At 42.4% G+C, this 18,170-nt stretch overlaps 1 protein-coding gene across 1 annotated transcript in view; it reads left to right on the forward strand.

Moving 5' to 3' along the window:
• The window catches only part of hcn4 (hyperpolarization activated cyclic nucleotide-gated potassium channel 4), a 51,324-nt gene that overhangs the window by 29,900 nt on the left and 3,254 nt on the right, over positions 1-18,170 (forward strand). Inside the window, exons 5-7 of the mRNA XM_076156038.1 lie at positions 9,516-9,662; positions 10,224-10,464; positions 17,435-17,599. Of these exons, the coding sequence (XP_076012153.1) occupies positions 9,516-9,662; positions 10,224-10,464; positions 17,435-17,599 (553 nt within the window). The remainder of the gene's footprint in view (positions 1-9,515; positions 9,663-10,223; positions 10,465-17,434; positions 17,600-18,170) is intronic.

Consider the following 18,170-nt stretch of genomic DNA (forward strand, 5'->3'; position numbering starts at 1 on the left):
ATTTCTACTCCACTATACTGTACTATACTACACTATACTCATTCCTCTCTCCTATTTCTCTTATTAGGGTTCGTTCCCTCGAACTTAAAGGCTGTTTTGTCATAAGGCCTTGCGTCAGGGTTATTCAACCATGAAATCTGCCCTGTGGAGATTTCAATTTCCTTTTCCATGTTAAGATAATACTTCCATCCATACAAATCCATACAAAGAAGTGGTCAATCCATTGGTCAATCCCTGATGGAGGTGCCTTGATGGAGGCAGGGGGCTGTTTTCAGTCAGCCGTTGGTCTCTGCTATGCAGCAGACAGCTGTCCCTATCTCAAGGGACCCAGCCTGGAGAGATATCAGCCATCACCGCCACAGCAGCCAATGGTCGGCTTTCTATTAAACAACAATTTATCATACAGACCTGATTGTTCCGTCAGCTAATGAAAATGGAGGATAAGTGTCACTCTGGGATATCTTTCGAATGAGTCATGTCCTTATGCAGCCGAGATAAGATGTCATGGAAATGTGTTTTTGTATTGCAAGTAGCAGTGGCTTTATTGGCTGTAGACCTTTGTACTGCTCTCAATTATAGACAAGGTGAGAATTAGGAAATTATACAAAATGGTCACTTTTGGTTTTCTTACAAATGACCATAAACAGTGGCACAAATCCACCGCACCATTTCTACATCTTGATACAAGATGGGGTTTTTCAGAACACCAACAAGCTACTATAGATGCTGCTGCTCTTTTGATAAGTACAGATTAAAAAGTCTATCTTGTACAGCACATTACATAGAGTACAGTAGCATGTACCTTGCTGTCAGGGCAGGGTTCTGAAGCATCATTGAACACTGTCTCTGGGTGGGTGCTGAGACGTTTTGGTTCTCATTTAGGGTCCAATTCAGAGTTGAGATACACAAATCAGAGTTAATACCAAAATTGGGATGTACACATACTCGGCGCAGGTGGAGAGCATGGCTGAGTGCATCAGGAGCACACCAGGAGGCGAGGCAGTGTGGCCAGAGAAGTGGGCAAAATAGCAGGCAAGCAAAGAACGATTTGCATGAGCAATATTTGTGATAAGAAGAGGGAGAGCAAGAGTATAAGAAGAGAGTGTGGGACACAAAGTCCTCTTGGCACGACAGCGATTAAGAGAGATTACTACTGCTTCAGGGAAAACTCCTCTTCATTTCCTTCATAGCCCCTCAATGTCCCTCAAATATATAGAAACATGTCCTGTACTAAATCGTAGCTGTATGAACATGATGATCCTTAAATACATTCTCTAACATAAACAATACATCATCTGAACAGTCACCAAAAGAAGAGGCAGAAAACAATGGCAACATAAAATGGCAGATGTGAAAAGACACATGGATGATCAGGCAATTGGAATCAGGTGAGGTACTCAGGTTGTTGCGCAGCGCCTGGTACACAGGTGGAGGATTGCAGAATAACGACAGCTGTGTTGCAAACTAAAAAGAATGAATCGCCATTAAATTGCACGGTTATTCAAAAACATCCAGACAAAAGGAACATTACATCGTGTTACATTAAAATGCAGATGCATTCCATACAACATACAACAACATTCCAACTGCAGCACATGTGGACAAAGATACGTGAAAAGTCTGTGTTTTGATTTGATTTTGGTTTGGAATTTAACTTTTAAATATAGGATTTTCGTTTTTCTCTCCATTTTAAAATGTATTTTTTTTATTTATTCAGCAAGTATTTGGCCTGTTTGATGCTCGGTTTTTTATGACTTGCATTCCGTTAACCTTCATAAATACATTTACCCACAGCTCTGCCACAAGGTGTTTTCATCTTGCACTGCTGTTGCTGGTTTGCTGGTGTTGGAAACTCGACTCAACATTGTTTCTGATTACCAACCATGTAAATTAAGATTTTTATATTTGGTCTATAAGTAAGTGCTGGGAAATACTACTAGTCACTTTTAATGGTTGTTGACGGACTGAAATGATTCTCAGATTGTGTGTGTTTGATCTGTGGTACTTTACCAGCCGGAGTCATTAAACTGCTGCTCCTTTTAATGGGGATCAGAGCGGCTGATAACATTGCTCATTACTGAAACCTTCCCTGACTGCACCTTAACTGGTCCTGCTTCCCTCCTACAAATAAGTCTCCAGTCAGTTTTTCAGTTTTTTCACATTTCCACAATGGACTAGGTGGTAGATTCTGATCAGGTTGGGACAAGCAGAGCAGCCTGGGCTTTGATGAAGCACAGGTCCCTGCGCTCTTTCACTCTACATGAGCTCTCCAATGCAGCGATATATATAGCCAAGATGTGAGGTGATCCATCCCCACTTGCACATGGAGGTTAAACCCATCTGATGGACTGGGATCAGGAAATCAGGGATATCAGAACTCTGCCGAATGTAAAGTGGAAAGGAGGAAAGAAAAAAACGTTCATCTCAAAGACGAGGAAATTTATCATCAGAAAGCCTGGATATAATCTGTTCTGAATAGAATTCTATTACAATGGCGCACCATGTGATAAATGCCCAGGCTGTCAGATCGAGGGAGCAGACTTAAATGAGCTCTTAAATAGGAATCAGACAGCCTGTTAGCTGTTACACAAAGTAGAAAGTCTGGCAATCACAATAAATATTAGAGGTTGAAGTGTGGCCCTCAGTGGGATGAAAATTATCTTTATTAGATTAATTTCCACTCTCTTAAACACGTTTCCTGTCTTTTTATTCAGTGTAAAGATGACAGAATAAGATAGAATTATAAAGAGTTTACATTTTTCAGCTGCATCTGACTGCATGGATTATCTTTGGGGCATGCTGTGCACACGGAAGCAACAGGAACAGTGACGAATTGGAACTGAACATGGTGTAGCTTTACGTGCCAAGTACTTTTAAATGCATCTGCTGCTTCAAAGACGTAGACACTTTGTAGGGTACGAGGGATCCTACGACTAAAGATCCCTTGACAACTCTCTTTTTTTCCCCTCACATTGAACCCCTGTGTTACCTTCCAAGCATCGCTGTTCCTTGCACGAGTTCATCATCTGCCAGCTTCCCCCGAGATTCCCACCTCTTGTCTTAGCCATGTTACAGAGTGTTATCGCACAAAGAGAATTACGTCTCTGCAGGTTGAAGGCACAAGATGGCTGCACACGTGACTGCATGTACGGTCACATGCACAGCCGTACAGAGATACGCCGTGTGCCTGATCTCTACTGTGGAGACGGGGATGAGGATTGGGAATGGGGACACCAAACAAAAGGGATAATCTCATTTGTTTGTAGGTGATTCATGATTGTCTGACTTAAAGTGATTCACTGCAGCATTTCTCCTTTAAGGTTTTAAAGAGCCTGTCTCATTTTATTCATTCTGTTATAATGAAATAAAGCTTTGTGAGCTGAAAGAGAAAAAAATGCTAAAAATATTGCACAAGCTTTGTGGAGAACTTTCCAGCAAGGATTTCCCAAGTCCAGATATTTTCCTCGCCAGTAATCCTATAGGAGCTACTGTATGTGACGAAATAGGATGCAAAAAAATAATTTTCTCTCAATCTGCTCTAGCCATGTGAGCATCTTAACCGTCTCCACACTGTATCATCTTAAAGGTTCCATTGTTTGTTTTTTTAACCATAGAAAATACATCAGAAGCAGCTTAACATGTGACTTTCATTTCTTGCTCTGTAGCGTGAAAGCAGCAGGTAGTTGGTGATAAATAAGAGACGCCCAGGAGGAATTCAGTAGCATGTTGTGGCATGTCAGTCTCTAATGGCTTTAGGAGGAAATGACAGTGGCGTGCTGCAGCCCCTCTTCACTAAATCTCTAATTAACACTTGGCAATTAAACATGGCTCCTTAGGGAAGACTTAATATGAGGCCTAAAGCTGATTATTTGTGGGTGAAGAGGCTCCAGAGGTGTTTTGTTCCCCTACCACAATCCCCCCATCAAAACCTTCGGGAGTAAGCAGTCAATGGACAGAGATGACGTTTGCACTGGATAGAATCGCTCATTCAGTCAAGAAGTTTACAAATGTGTGAAATAGAAATCATGCATTGTTTTGCCCTTACGTAACTACATTTTCTCACCTGTTCATTTTTGTTTTTATTGGCGTTTGAGGCTGCTGGTTTCCACCTTAAGTAGTAGAGTAGAAGTAGATTTGATAGAATTGCAACCCCTAAATTATTACATGCCCTTAAATGTAAATTAGGACATATAAGTCTTAGTGGTGATGATGTCATAATGCGGGTTACATCACCATCTCCTCTCTTTGTACGGTGCAACTTTTACTGCTGAGACCAAGTTGTTCATGTTCCCCTCAGACACTCCGTGTGCACTCACCCCTTGAGTGTATAATTCATACAGCATGTGCAGCCAACGGATAGAACATTGTGTCGACAGATTGCATCAACATTCTAAAGGCACGTGTGTGTTTTCTGTAATATTTGCAGTGTTTTAGGTTATCACACCAAAGGGACAGTATTTTTTTGTTAACACAGCAGCAGCGCCCTGTGTTTGTGTGTAGACTGTAATCACCGTCGTCACTGTCATATCCTGTGAACAGTTTTATTACAACACGCATTAGTTTGGTGTGGACTCATTTTTACTGCAAACCCTGGGCGGCTCAGACAGAACATAAAGTGACTGTAAAGCACACAGGGGTGATTCTAGGTAAACATTTCTTATATCTCCAGGCTGCAGGCTGTGTGCATACTGCCTGCACAGTATTGTAGATAGTTAATTGGTCTATTCAAGAGCCCAGCATTTGCAAGCACTCTGTCAGGCGGAGACAGATTTAGTATTGCTAATGAGCAGGGAAATTATTTTAGGGAATGTGTTAAAGCATCCCAATCCCTTTGTCTGTTTAGGTTTCTTGTAAAATCACTAAATGGTGGAGAGGAACACATTTTAGGAACAAATGCTGAACTAGAGAAGCAGGGAGTGGAAATTACTTGCTATTGAGTGATTTGTTGTCATTCCTGCCTTTTGTCTCATAATAAGTATGGTTAAAAGCATTGATTGTTCAAAGTAGATTATTGAGTTTGGTGCAGGCCTGCAGAAGAAGCTGTGTTCTTTGAAGATTGTGATTTGTGACAACCAAATCACAACAATGAATTTAGTCTTTCGAGTTCTAAAAAATAGAAAATATGATGTGCTCTATACCAAATGTAATGCTGGGGTAATCTAAATCCAAGTTTAGTTGTTGAGTGTCAAAGCTCCCTTGAAATACAGCCCAGAGATCCAGATTGCCTTTGCCTGAATTTGGACAACCTTACCCCATCATCTGTTCTTGCCTAGTCGATAGCGCAATGGTGCATTCAAGCTGTCAATTTGTACATAGTGGATGTGGGTGATGTGACCATGTTGTATTTATCTGATAACTGCCTTCAAGAGGTCACACACACGCTGAATCAATCATGTGAACTGGATCGATGAGAAAAGTCCCTGCAGGATCGAAATACTTGCAGCCTGGATGTTGTTTAGTTGTCTAGTTAGAGTGTTACAAATAATAGATTACATGAGCAAGTTAACTAGTGTAAACTCAGCTATATCATAACTAGCTCCCATTCTTGGTCTGTGAATTAAGTAGTAGTAGTTTTGGTCACTCTGAGGATTAGTTTGTGGAGGGAACACATGTAATAGCTTAGAGATGACTCCAAACTCAAGACCAATTCAAATTCAGCCAAAAGCATAGTCACTGCATAACACTCTCATACTGTATAGGTACACATTTTTAAGTGGTTCACGTTAAGCTGTGGTTCGCCTAACAAATTCCCCACACCTTCTGTCTGTGGAGGGCGAGGTTGGAGAGAATAATGCAGAAAAGAGTGGGGCAAAATAAATGTTTAGAAAGTATAATTAAGTGGCTGACATGTCTTTGGGGAAATGAATTATGCATGTATTATTTGGTCAAAATTTGCATCCGCTTGGCGAGCGAGAAAAGCAGCTCGAGAGGGGAGGGATCGAAAACATAAAAAGCACGATAAAAGAGTAAGGGCATAGGAAGAAAAGGAAAAGTATAAATGTGACGTGAAGACAATAAAAGCACATAAAGCACTGGAAATGTATTTCTTTATAATTCAGTGAATTGAAATACGGCCAAGACCGGAGGATACTGAGAGAACGTCCACTCGTTACTCTAAGATACTGCAACAGATGAGGAAAAGGAAGGAACATAAAATACCCCAAACTGAGCTTAGCATCGAACAACTGCTGCTTCACAGCTCTGCGGCCTGTTTGAGGAGAGCTACCAGATGATGATTTGCTCTTAAATCTGACAAAAGGATGGAGGACAATCAGCCTGGGTATGCTTCAACATTCAGGAAGAGATTCAAAACATAACCAAACATGCATGTGTGTGAAGCCCATAAAACAGAGCAGGAGATACTGGAAGTAGATAATACAAGAAAACAATTGAACTATGTTGCATTTGATGTCTTATTCTTTCTTGTGTTCGAACAGCTCCCCCACCTTCAGTCAAGCGCATGCCAAGAAAATCAATCCATCTACAACAATGGGTCAACCCTCTTCTTTAAAACAAGAACAAAAGGAAGAGACAATGCAGTGAGAGATGCTGATGCCGCCACCGTGATGGAGGCGTGATTACCTCATTAATGCTGACGACGATTTGATTTAGCAAAGTGGGGCAGCGGAGCGGGGGTCTTCCCGGTAGCCGTGCAATGAGGCCTGCGCGGCAAATAAAATCATTTCCTGGCACAGGGGGTGTTATCAGGCCGTCACAGCGACAGGAGAGCCCTGTCCCCCTTCCCTTCCTTTCCGGTCTGTGGCTGTACATTCCTGTCAGCTCCTCCCCCGGAGACTCGGCTGGGCCAGCGTTTGGTAGATAAAAAAACGTCTTTGAGTGAGACGCAGAGTTAAGTAGCATCGCAGTGTAAAAGCAATAGGACATCATCTTCTGTTTTTCATGCTCTAAATCTGAGGATAAATAGAGGTTTGCTACGACTGTAAACAGACAGCGCCATTCTGTGACATGTCCAATGCAGGGGACATAAAGACATTAAAAGAGATGCGGAAAGTGGGTTACACCTGTCATTCTCAGTCACACACACACACACACACACACTGCAAGTTCGCAGCAATACTCATCACAGTCAGTAGGCAGTGGCATGACAGCAGGAGCTTTCCAATTCTGTAAAAGGATTCTAAAGTATTTTGTCATCCGATCAGTAAATGTTCCATCATATACAAAGAGATTTAGGGGATAAAGATGAGTTGTAGTATTTTGCCCAATGTTGCCCATCACTCTCTCTCCACAGACACACAGATATATCAACATTACATTGTAACATCGTTACATTGTGAAAGTATTAAGTATCATCCACATAACTCAGCAGGCGGCACTTGTTGTTGTATCTATATGTCCTTGTGTCTGCACATGCAGGTATATGTCAGTGCCCACAGCTATTTGTGTGCATGAGAGTACGCACGCACGTGCCGGGCAAACACACTCCTGCATTCAAAGCACAGTCAGTCCATCCGTCGAAAACAGCAGGATGAGCAGAAAGTGTTCGACATTGTGCAAGTTAGTGATCAAAGAAGAGAGAACTGGCAACATTGAAATTATGCACATGATGAGTCCAGACTGTTCTCCCCGTCTGTGGAGGACACGTTTAGCAAAGAGGAGCACAGATGAGGAGGAGGGAGGAGGGAGGAGGAAGGTAATTCAGTTCAGGCATTAAAGAGTGAGAGACAAGATGTGGAGAAAGGAATTGATGTGTATTATACCCACCTTTTTGCACCCCGCCACTCCTTCTGTCTTGATGTGTGTGGATCAAAGCTGTGGTAAGAGTGTTTATAAGGTGGAGCCCGACTCGTTTATGCGTCTTTGAGCTGTGTGAAGGTAAAACGGGAGGTGGACGTTACATCAGATTTTTTTAATAGACTTATTTTCTAAAAAATATAAAAGGTTCTGCCACAAAATGTGTGCTCGCAGCAGGAAGCGGACACATGACCACGATGATGCAAGCCAGGGACTAAGCGTTGAAATCGTGTTGAACAAAGTCAAAGGAAACTCATTTGATCTAAAAATGCATCCCAGGTGTACAGGTGTTGCTTTTACGGTGGTTGTGAACGGAACTCTTCTGGAAGTCAAAGCAAACAGCAGACAAATCCAATTAAACTTCCAGGTATTCATTTTCTAGTCCCAGCCTACTGCCTTGATTTCTGCACAGATATACTATGTTAACCACAGCAGAACACTTAAGTCCTCGCAAATACACATTGCCTCATGTTTAAAAGAAACGCTTTTCTGCTTTTCTGAGAACGATCTAATTTGCATGAGACAGCTGTTTTTATTTCTTTATTTACTGTGCTGCATTTCACTAAAAAGAGCATATAGATGATCTTCTACACGATTAGTGTATCATAGTTTGGAAACAAAGAGGAAGACCTATGTGTTCAGCCATGTCTTATAGCTGTTTTGTGTTTTGTGTTTTGTGTGAAACAGAAATAAATACATGCATAGTGCAGCGATCAAAAGTCTCCCTTGATCGCTGCACTATGCATGTATTTATTTCTGTTTCTGTGCTGAGGGTGAAGAGTTGTAACTGTTATTGCGTCCTGAGGTGCTACCAGGGTGCTTTGATCTGCCTCTCTGCATCCTATAGGATCTATGAAGAACAATGTCAAGCACACACACACACACACACAACACTTTGGGCTCCAGACACCAATAAGCTTAGACCGCAGAACGATCATCACTCAATTACCTTTTCAAAAATTGTTTCCATTTTTGTTTGTTTTTTGCAGGTTTGAATTAATTTTTTGGTTGTTGTTGTAGTTGTAGTTGTAGTTTTGTATATGTTGTGTAGTATAGCTTCACACACATCCTGGCTAATTAAACATCTGGCCGCTCAGACAGGAAATGATGGAGAAACAGAGTGAATAGTGGTTAAATAATATTGTGAGAAATAAAGAGGTGAAGAGGCTAACATTGGTTATTTACAAATATTGATGATGTGTGTGGTCATTCCCAGAGCGACTAAAAGTGGTTTTGGTTACAGTGCAGAGATGAAAACGCTCTGGTGATTATTACAGTGCTTCCCTTTGAGAATCGTGATTTAATTGCTCTTCAGCATGGCTCCATGAATTGCCGGTATGAGTGCATATTGAACACTTCTCCACACATTTCTGTTGAATTCCCACTGTATTTAGAAAAGCCATAGAGCGGCTGAAGTGCTATTTGGCGTGCATGCATCCAAACTGGAGTGCGTAGTCATATTTAATTCTGCATACTTTGACTTTGGAGGGAGACAGATAGGACTGGAAAAGGCTGTTAGTGGTGCCCTGCAGGAACCTGGACGACCTTTATATGTCTCTTTCCAGTTCCTTGTGTCTGACCTCATTGCGATTAAGCGCCTGTTACACCGCGTCTGAATAACTTTGCAAAGTAAAACTGAGAACAGCTCTTATTCCAGCAGTCCATGTTCCCGATTTGAGAGGGTTGATGTGGCTGTGTTTCGATGCTGCGCTGTTCTTCAGCCTTTGAGTGACCTCATTGTTGTGTGCGTGTCCCTGCAGTACAAACAGGTGGAGCAGTACATGTCCTTCCACAAGCTGCCGGCAGACATGAGGCAGAGGATCCACGACTACTATGAACACCGATACCAGGGCAAGATGTTTGACGAGGAGAGCATCCTGGACGAACTGAACGAGCCGCTTCGAGAGGTGGGATGAGAAATCCTGTGTGCGCGTGCGTGTGCGTGAGTGCGTGAGTGCGTGCATGTGTGTGTGTGTGTGTGTGTGTGTGTGTGTGTGTGTGTTTAAACTGCACTTCAGTTCACATTCAAGTTTCTCATTGATTCATTTCACCCTTTACACAAGTTCACAATGGTAAAAGTCACGCTGGGTTGATCACTCACATGGTATTTAGTTGTTGTAAAGCAAGTTCCATTTATAAGTTGTGTGACTCAAATCATATTGCAGTAACTGTTGAGACACACGGTAGCAGATCATACAGTGAGATATTACACAATAATTTCTGAAAAAGCAATGAAACAAAAATGTGGATGAAAATATGATTATAAAATGTAATTTGTAGAGCAAATGGTCCATGAAGTTCATTAACTCTTTATTGTTTTTTTCCACATGAAGGACCTGATTGGTCTAAAGTGTAACCAGTAGCTGCAAGAACACAGAACATAGATTTTGGTGGTACACTTTTACTATTTTTGACTAAGAACTTTTACTAAATGCTGTTTTCCAATCTCTTTTTGTGTACACACACAGGAAATCGTCAACTTTAACTGTCGAAAGCTGGTGGCTTCCATGCCGCTCTTTGCCAACGCCGACCCCAACTTTGTCACCTCCATGCTCACCAAGCTGAGGTTCGAGGTCTTCCAACCCGGAGATTACATCATACGGGAGGGCACCATTGGCCAGAAAATGTACTTCATCCAGCACGGAGTGGTGAGCGTACTGACCAAAGGAAATAAGGAGACTAAACTCTCAGATGGCTCCTACTTTGGAGGTAAGACAAAGATAATGGTGCGGTAGCGACTAAAGCTGTTGGCCTGTGTTTATCTTGTTGTGCAGTGCCCATCACTTGTCTTTACTCTTATGATGATTCCCTTAATTCACACCACCAACTGGATTTTAAAGAACCTTAATGAAGTGAACTGTACTCAATATACCAGAAATCAAGCAATATAGATGTCAAGCTTTGAAATCAAAACTATGCAGAAGACCACCCCAAAGATTGTACAGTTAATCAGGGTCAGATATGTGCAGTTCTTCATGTGACACATGTCAGAGACAATGCTGCCACACTGCCCTTACCAAATACCAATTAATTTGCCCAGTGACAGTCATTTAGACTACACTGTTTAAGTAATGAGAAATGGTGGCAAAGCATTTAACAGCACATGACCTGCCTGTGGAAGTTTAATTACGCCTCGTCTGCCTGGAGTCCATCTCCACGGCCTCTCTCCGGGTGTTCCAGATAAATAATGAAAAGATGGCAGGCAATCTATCTTTACCCGTGCCCAAACTAATCAACATTTCAGGCAGCGCCGCCTTAGCTTACTCTGTTACATTCCTCCATATCCTCCCTGCTCTCTGTGCCTCCTCAGCATAATTCAACCAGCAGTTGTGCTTGTAGGCGTGTTTGTTTGGGCGTGTATATTGCATTGGCACAGTGGTTGCAACAGCTTGGGCATTGTACCTCTCCGAATGATTTACCTGGATGTAGTCTCGATGATAGAGCTTTCAAAATCAGTCAGTGATGGTCGGAGTTAATTTAAACGTGGGTGTATCCCAATAAACTGTAGCTCCTGCTGAGCAGAAAAGAGATTGTTCGCTTTAATGTTAAGCCCTGGGTCTGTAATTATTTTATCCTCTTGTGCGTTACAGAAATCTGTGCAAGGCTTTCCATTATCCTGCCACTTTCCCTGGCTGTGCCACTCCTCTGGGGCTGTCAGGGTGGGGACTAGTGATGTAAGCTCAGTGCCAATGGGAGTTTATTTGCAAACACAAGTTAGTCATTCATGAAATTAATTGGTGCAGGATCAGCACAGAGAACACATGGCACACATGGATGTCAGTGTGCCTGTCAGCAAGCAGGAACAAAAAGAGTTTTTTATGGCAAGAACACCGTAGATGTGATGGCTTGTTTGAGCAAATGGAGAGCTGGAGAGCAGAAGAGGACGGTGAAAAGCTTCATAGCGTGTCACGTACGATCACGGTGTCTGCAGCTTCCATTAAATAGCAAGTGTATGCTCAACAACAGCAGCTTTGCTGCTTTCATTGTGGATGACCTGAATTATTGGCTCCAGTTTGTTATCCGGAGGAGGTTCTAGAGTCTGGGAGCCCACTTGGCTATAAGTAGATCAATTGGACATCACGTCTCCTGGACGGAAGTGTTCCAGTGAAGAAGGAAAGGGTGACTGCATCATGGGATGTATGGATTGATGCCATGCCCACAGTACCCAAACCTTCTTCCCTTCCCTCCTCCTGTCCACACAGGTACCTCCACTGGGGAGGTGTGTGTGTTAGCTGGTTAACTCTAGAAGCTTTCAAGGGATTTTGTAGAGAGCTGGGTGGTGGACCATGGGACAGTCCAACATATTTTGTGGGATCCAGACCATAGTTTTCAATCATTATGTTTGTGTTTACCATTATTCTGTTACTATCATAGACAACCATTCAGACTGCTTATCCTGTGTTAAGCCCAGGTTATCACTAGGTAGTAGCAGAGACTAAAAACGGGACAGCCAGATTTCAAACCACGGAGTCACATTTTAAAAGTCAAAGGTACGCAGAAATGCTTGTTTTGGCTGTAAGACAAAAACCTTGGACCTTGTCTAAGGTTTGTGCCCCTGAATGCTTGTTCTGTTTCGATTAAGTTATCCTAACAGCATCTCTGCTGCCCCCGCAGGGCCATACAGAGGAGGTTATTGTGTTGTTATAGTTCAACCTTGGTGTCTGTAGTAACGGATGTGTTGCCAGTGCAGACTGCAGCTCTCTCTCAGTTAAAGCACAGCTCAGTGACCTCACGGTGGCCCTACGTACCCGCTGGAGATGCTTATCAAAAGCAGCCTTTGATTGTGCTTCTCAGATGGTTCAGTCTGCCTCGGAGCAAGTGGCTCGTTGGAGCTCATAAGTTGCGGGGGGATGTGAGACAGAGTCGGGCAGAGAGAGGGGTGGATGTGAGTTGACACAGTTTGGTATCTCCTTTGCCATCTCTTTGGCTTTACACTGTCTCTGACTGGTTCTCTGTGAATCGTGTTCTCTTAATCCTCAGAGTTAAGGATTCAGAGAACTGTTGGAGCTCTTGGGTTCTCTCTCTCTCGCGCGCTCTCTTTCCCCCTTGCTCTCGCTCACATACACACATGCACACACACACCTTTCTGCCTCTTTTCTCTCAGTCCAGCCTGGCGGTGCTGCGCCATAACTACCCTGACTGAGTCAAGTCCTCAGTCCTTAACCCAGTTTCCACCTCTGCACCTTTCATTCTGAAGCCGCTTCCCCTGAAGATCCAGGCCATGCAGCAGACACCAAGATATGATAAGATGTGGTATAATCTGATGGTACCGGACATGATACAAAGTGTGTACAATTTATACTCGTTCTGCACCTGTACTTGATCCCGAGCCCTGGGGTCCTACTGTGATGAATGTTAACCTGCACCTCTGATTTCCTCCAGCAAATCAAACTGTGACATACAAAGCTGATCTAACACAGCATGTTGTTGTGCTCAGTATATTAGCTGGCAGGCAACATGGCTTCTTTGCATAATGTGAGGCAATATGAAGTTTTCATGAGTAATCTTGATGAGCATCTCGCTGCTGTAGTTCTGCTTGGTTGAGTGATAACATCTCTGTCAATACTGCGCCAATTTCATCATTTAAATCAATCAATGTGTGTCCTAGCTTGTTACTCTGATGAAAACATGCAGACTTGGCATTAATGAGTAATGCTCCTGATCTATTTGGTGTTCAAATGAGTGAATCCAGTTTGTTCCTGGCTGTTCTCAATTACGCAGCACCAGAATTTAGCCCTGTTATTGTCGCCTCTGTCAGATGTCAACAAAGCATTTCTCTCTCTCTCTCTCTCTCTCTCTCTCTCTCTCTCTCTCTCTCTCTCTCTCTGGGAATCTCAACTGGAATGCACACAGTAGCCTCGTGTAGCTGACAAGCATGATGAATCTGAGCGGTAGTGTTCCCTTTAGCAAGTTACGTTTTGGATTTACAAGTCTCAGGTATTTGAGGATATTACTACAGGCAGACTACAAATTCATTCTTCTTCTTCTGCGGGGCCTCTTTCCCATCCACTTCTCACTGTGGTCCTTTACTGCAGTCGACTTGAGTTGTTTCATTGTAACACCACATCTCACGCTCTCAAAACTCGTATTTCCCCCGCAGGAGTAAAAAGATATCAGGAAGTAATGCTAGCTAGCTCATTAGCTTTAATCTTGCTTTTGACCTGACTGACTGAACCAAACAAATATAAATGAAGGAAATACAAGTTTCAAATACCACACACACACACACACACACAGAATCAACTCGCTCTTCTGTGTGATGTGCAAATATTGTATACTACATGTACACACTGCACAGAAACATGCATACTAGCATGTAGAGATTGATGTTATCTGTGCAGAAGACGTTTCTCACTGTCTCTCTGCCCTATACACACACACACACACACACACACACACACAGACATATTCCATGGCATACAGTCTGCTCTCCACTTGGAGAGCCGTTGCTCTCTGGGGAAGCATCTTTCCAATAAGAGCCCTGCAGAAGACCAGTCATGTGTGTGTGTTTGTTTTTACCAAGGTCATACCAGACAACATCTTAGCCTGGCTTTGCTATCCCAGAGCAACATCCAATTTTAATTGGCGTCATCCAATTTTGATGATCACATTGTCATTGTTCATAGAATAAAACATAGCTGTGTGAAAATATAAGCGTATAGATGCCACGAGTTTTCCATGTAGAGATCTATGTGTCAGAACTGCTTATGTGGGAAACAGCTGGCAAAGACACAGTCCTTGATGAAGTCAGACAACAGGGGGTAGGGGATAGAATTGGAAAATGTATAGGAAGTCACTGAGCTATACTTGATCAAACAATCTCAGACGTGTCAATTTATCCATTTACTATTTCTTTGACTCAAATGCTGATTACAATAGGATTCAATGTACAAGTCATGAGCCATTATTTTCTTTATTTGAGCTAATCTGATCTTTTTCTTGAGTTGACCCAATAAAGACTCACCAATGTCGATCAGCTGATCATGAATCATCTCATTGTTAGAACGGTTTGCACGGAAACAAGGAGAAAAAAGTCCTCACTCTGAAAACAAATGCAGACAAAGCCATGCTCAATAAGTCCGCTCTATAATTTCATGCACAATATGGGGAGCACTGTGATGAGTCATAGGAGACGCGAGTAAGCAGTGGGAGCAGAGCATTCATAAATAAATTCAATGGAACTCCTGCTGCACCGGGCCACAAAAGACGCCGGGTGTTAGGCACTGAGGTGAATTTAACTCAACATTCAATCTGACATATTTACATTTTTACATTGTAGGCTGTATCCAAAACATGTCTGACAAAAAAATAATCTATAAACAAAAAAATGTCAGGTTTTTGTTTGATTTTACACAAATCCATCCAATATGTGTTTATAAATACAGTTGGTTTTGACAGAACATTCAACAAGGACAGTGTGAAGGTCCCAGTCTGCACACTCAGCTCTGAACTGAAACATGTCTATTGCTCACATATTGTTTACTTGTGAGCGAGCTGCTCTGGACCGGAACCTTACCATTGATTTTTATTTTTGCTGTACTTGTAGTTTGGCACAGCATAGTTCAATGAGGCCTGAGGGCTCAGTGCAGCTCACTACCTCCTCTTGGCAGCGGAGGCTTCATACAAAAAGCCACAGGACAAGAGGATTTAATACAGAGCCGAGATGCTCCTGTCCAGAGGGGATTACTGGAGCACAGCTGTGGGAATTGGACCCCCACCACGGATGCAGACAGGGCTCCAGCACTTACAGCATACACACACAAACACAAGCGGCAACAATTCATAATAAGCCAAATGTTTAACAGAAATATGCATCTTATAGAGTTAGTTTTTTTTTACAAAGCGAAAGAATGAGATTGTGGATGCAAGCAGCTGACTGGCCCTTAAGCGATCAAGTGTTCAAGAGTTAGAACATCAAGAGTGAGCTCAGAGTAGAAGCACTGCTCCTTCACATTGAAAGGATCTATTCTGAGGTGGAACGGCCATCTAATCAGCCTGCCTCCTGGGTGCCTCCCTAGGGAGATACAGTATTCTAGGCAATTCCAGCAGGGAGGAGCCCACAGGGCGTCTTTGCTTAGACTACTTCCTCCAACACCCAGACCCGGATAGGCACTGGATGGTGGATGGATGTATATACATAAGATATCATGTCAGGGTTTGCATTGTATTGTTATGACAAGGAAATATTGTATTCTACTGATGAATTTGAAACACTATAAATATATTTCAATATAATGTAATTTAACACCAAACATATGTCTGACAAATACCTTGTCAAGTAAATACCTTGACAAGCTATTTACTGTTTATTTCAATGTCGTTTTTTTGGCAATTTGCAGTATATTGCTCTGGTGCACAAAGCAAATATTCTTATATAATGTGTACAACATAGAGCAGTTGCTAGACCATATGCTCTTGTAATGCAGTTGATATTTCAGCATCTAAATGGCTGCCAGATCTGTCAGTCAGACAAAAGAAAGACAAGATTACTTCCCTCACAACTTTTCTTAACTGAATTTTTGTAAGGAAGCGATTCAACTGCAACAATGACTGTCTTCTCAATCCTAAAATTGTTGCTGCAGGCAACAACAAAGAACAGTGTCTTGGTGATCCAGGCCAGGCAAATCTTATGATGTTACCACTCACAGACTCACAGCTCACTGGCATACACAGATAAAAAAGAACAGGTTCACGTTTCCCTTTAAATCGGACATTGAGGCTTTCAGTGACTGCAGAAAGGTAAAATACAAAGTCACAAATTCATAACAGTCTCTTTTTCAGACCTCTTTATATTGAAAAAATAAAGCAGAGCCAAAACAGAAAAATATTGTGTTATGATATAGCGGCAAGAGAGGGCATAGCAATGGCTCTTTGAAAATGTAATTTTATGTCGGCTTGGGAGGAAAGTAAGAATGTGCATTCAGTGGAAGAACCGAGAGCATGTGTGTGGATGAGCTGGAACTGTGTTTCAGAGGAAGAGGCAGCGTGATGGTGAACAAAGTGAAGGAGGGGAGGGGTGGAAGATGAGATGAAAGCAAAAAGGAAAAGACATTAGGGAAGAGAGAAAATATAGACCGCATTTTAACCTTAGCCTTCCTCATCCTGACTCCCTTGCTGTCATGAATAAAACACTTGCATGTTCACGCAGTGCACACACAGACACGCCTACAGATGGGTCCCGGATGAACAGCACATGCATGCATGCACATGGAAACATATACACTACATTCACGAGTGAGTCACTTGCACTCAAAAAAATTGCAAAGTTTCCAACTTTTGCCTCTGAGGGAAATAAAATGCCATATAATTCAATGCTGTAGGTGTCATTGTCTACAAGTGTTTTAAATTACAAGGTGTTATAACCAGCTGGGAATAACAGTTCCAAATATGTGTTTCCAAGGGTCAATTCAATTTCAGCGAGTAAAAGTAACAGCTGATGCTGGACCATAAAATGCTTTTTTCCCCCATTTTCCAGTGCTGAAGGCTGGCAGCCGCTTACAATTCAGAATGTTATTCTGTAATATAAATAATAGTGATTGGTGCATCATAACTTTGATTTATTCAGTGAAGGACTATACACAGTCACTCGCTCTTAAACTGTGGGGTCCTGCTATATCACATCATTTGCATTATAGACATGTTTAAACTCATTCCATCTTACTGTTGTGTTTTGTTGCAGAGATTTGTTTGCTCACACGTGGGAGAAGGACGGCCAGTGTCCGGGCAGAAACCTACTGTCGTCTGTATTCGCTTTCTGTGGACAACTTCAACGAAGTGTTGGAGGAGTACCCCATGATGAGAAGGGCATTTGAGACTGTGGCTTTGGACAGACTGGACCGTATTGGTAAGAAAATCAACCTTAAATGACAATGGCACTGTGAGTTCTTCCTCTTTAGAATGCCAACCAGGCCAACTATGAAACTTTAAATATGAATCGGAGTGTGTCCAGCCCAGCACACTTACACTGATACATAAAACAAGCCCACTTTAAACCAGAGCCACAGCTCCAAGGCAGAAGGAGAAATCATTCATCATTCAATCAGCAAAAGTCAATGACCGATTTCACTTTCAAAATCACCTGCATATAAACATACAGATAGAGATTTTGAAATCCTTGCATGACTTCTGTTACACATACAATTGGAATTCTCTCACCAATCCCCTAGCTCAGCTCGAGCAGATGAAAAATTCACAATGAAAGGCGAGGCTGTATCATCACTTTGCGTGCTCTGTTTTATCCTCCGCTATGTTTAGAATGGAAGAAAGAGAAATTGCTTCAGGGGGTCTCTTTGTAGAAAATGGCTCCTTTGAAAAGATGCAGTGGAGTGATTGTGATGTTTCCGTGAGGCAGTCTCCTGTGTATGTCCACTCTCCTGGGCTGGATGCTGTCCGTCGGCGATGTGTTCATTTAAGCC

The sequence above is a fragment of the Genypterus blacodes genome, unplaced genomic scaffold (genome assembly GCF_046128005.1).
Source record: "Genypterus blacodes isolate CSIRO-AG114 ecotype Tasmania unplaced genomic scaffold, CSIRO-AGI_Gbla_v1 ptg000067l_1, whole genome shotgun sequence".
Taxonomy (NCBI): Eukaryota; Metazoa; Chordata; class Actinopteri; order Ophidiiformes; family Ophidiidae; genus Genypterus; species Genypterus blacodes.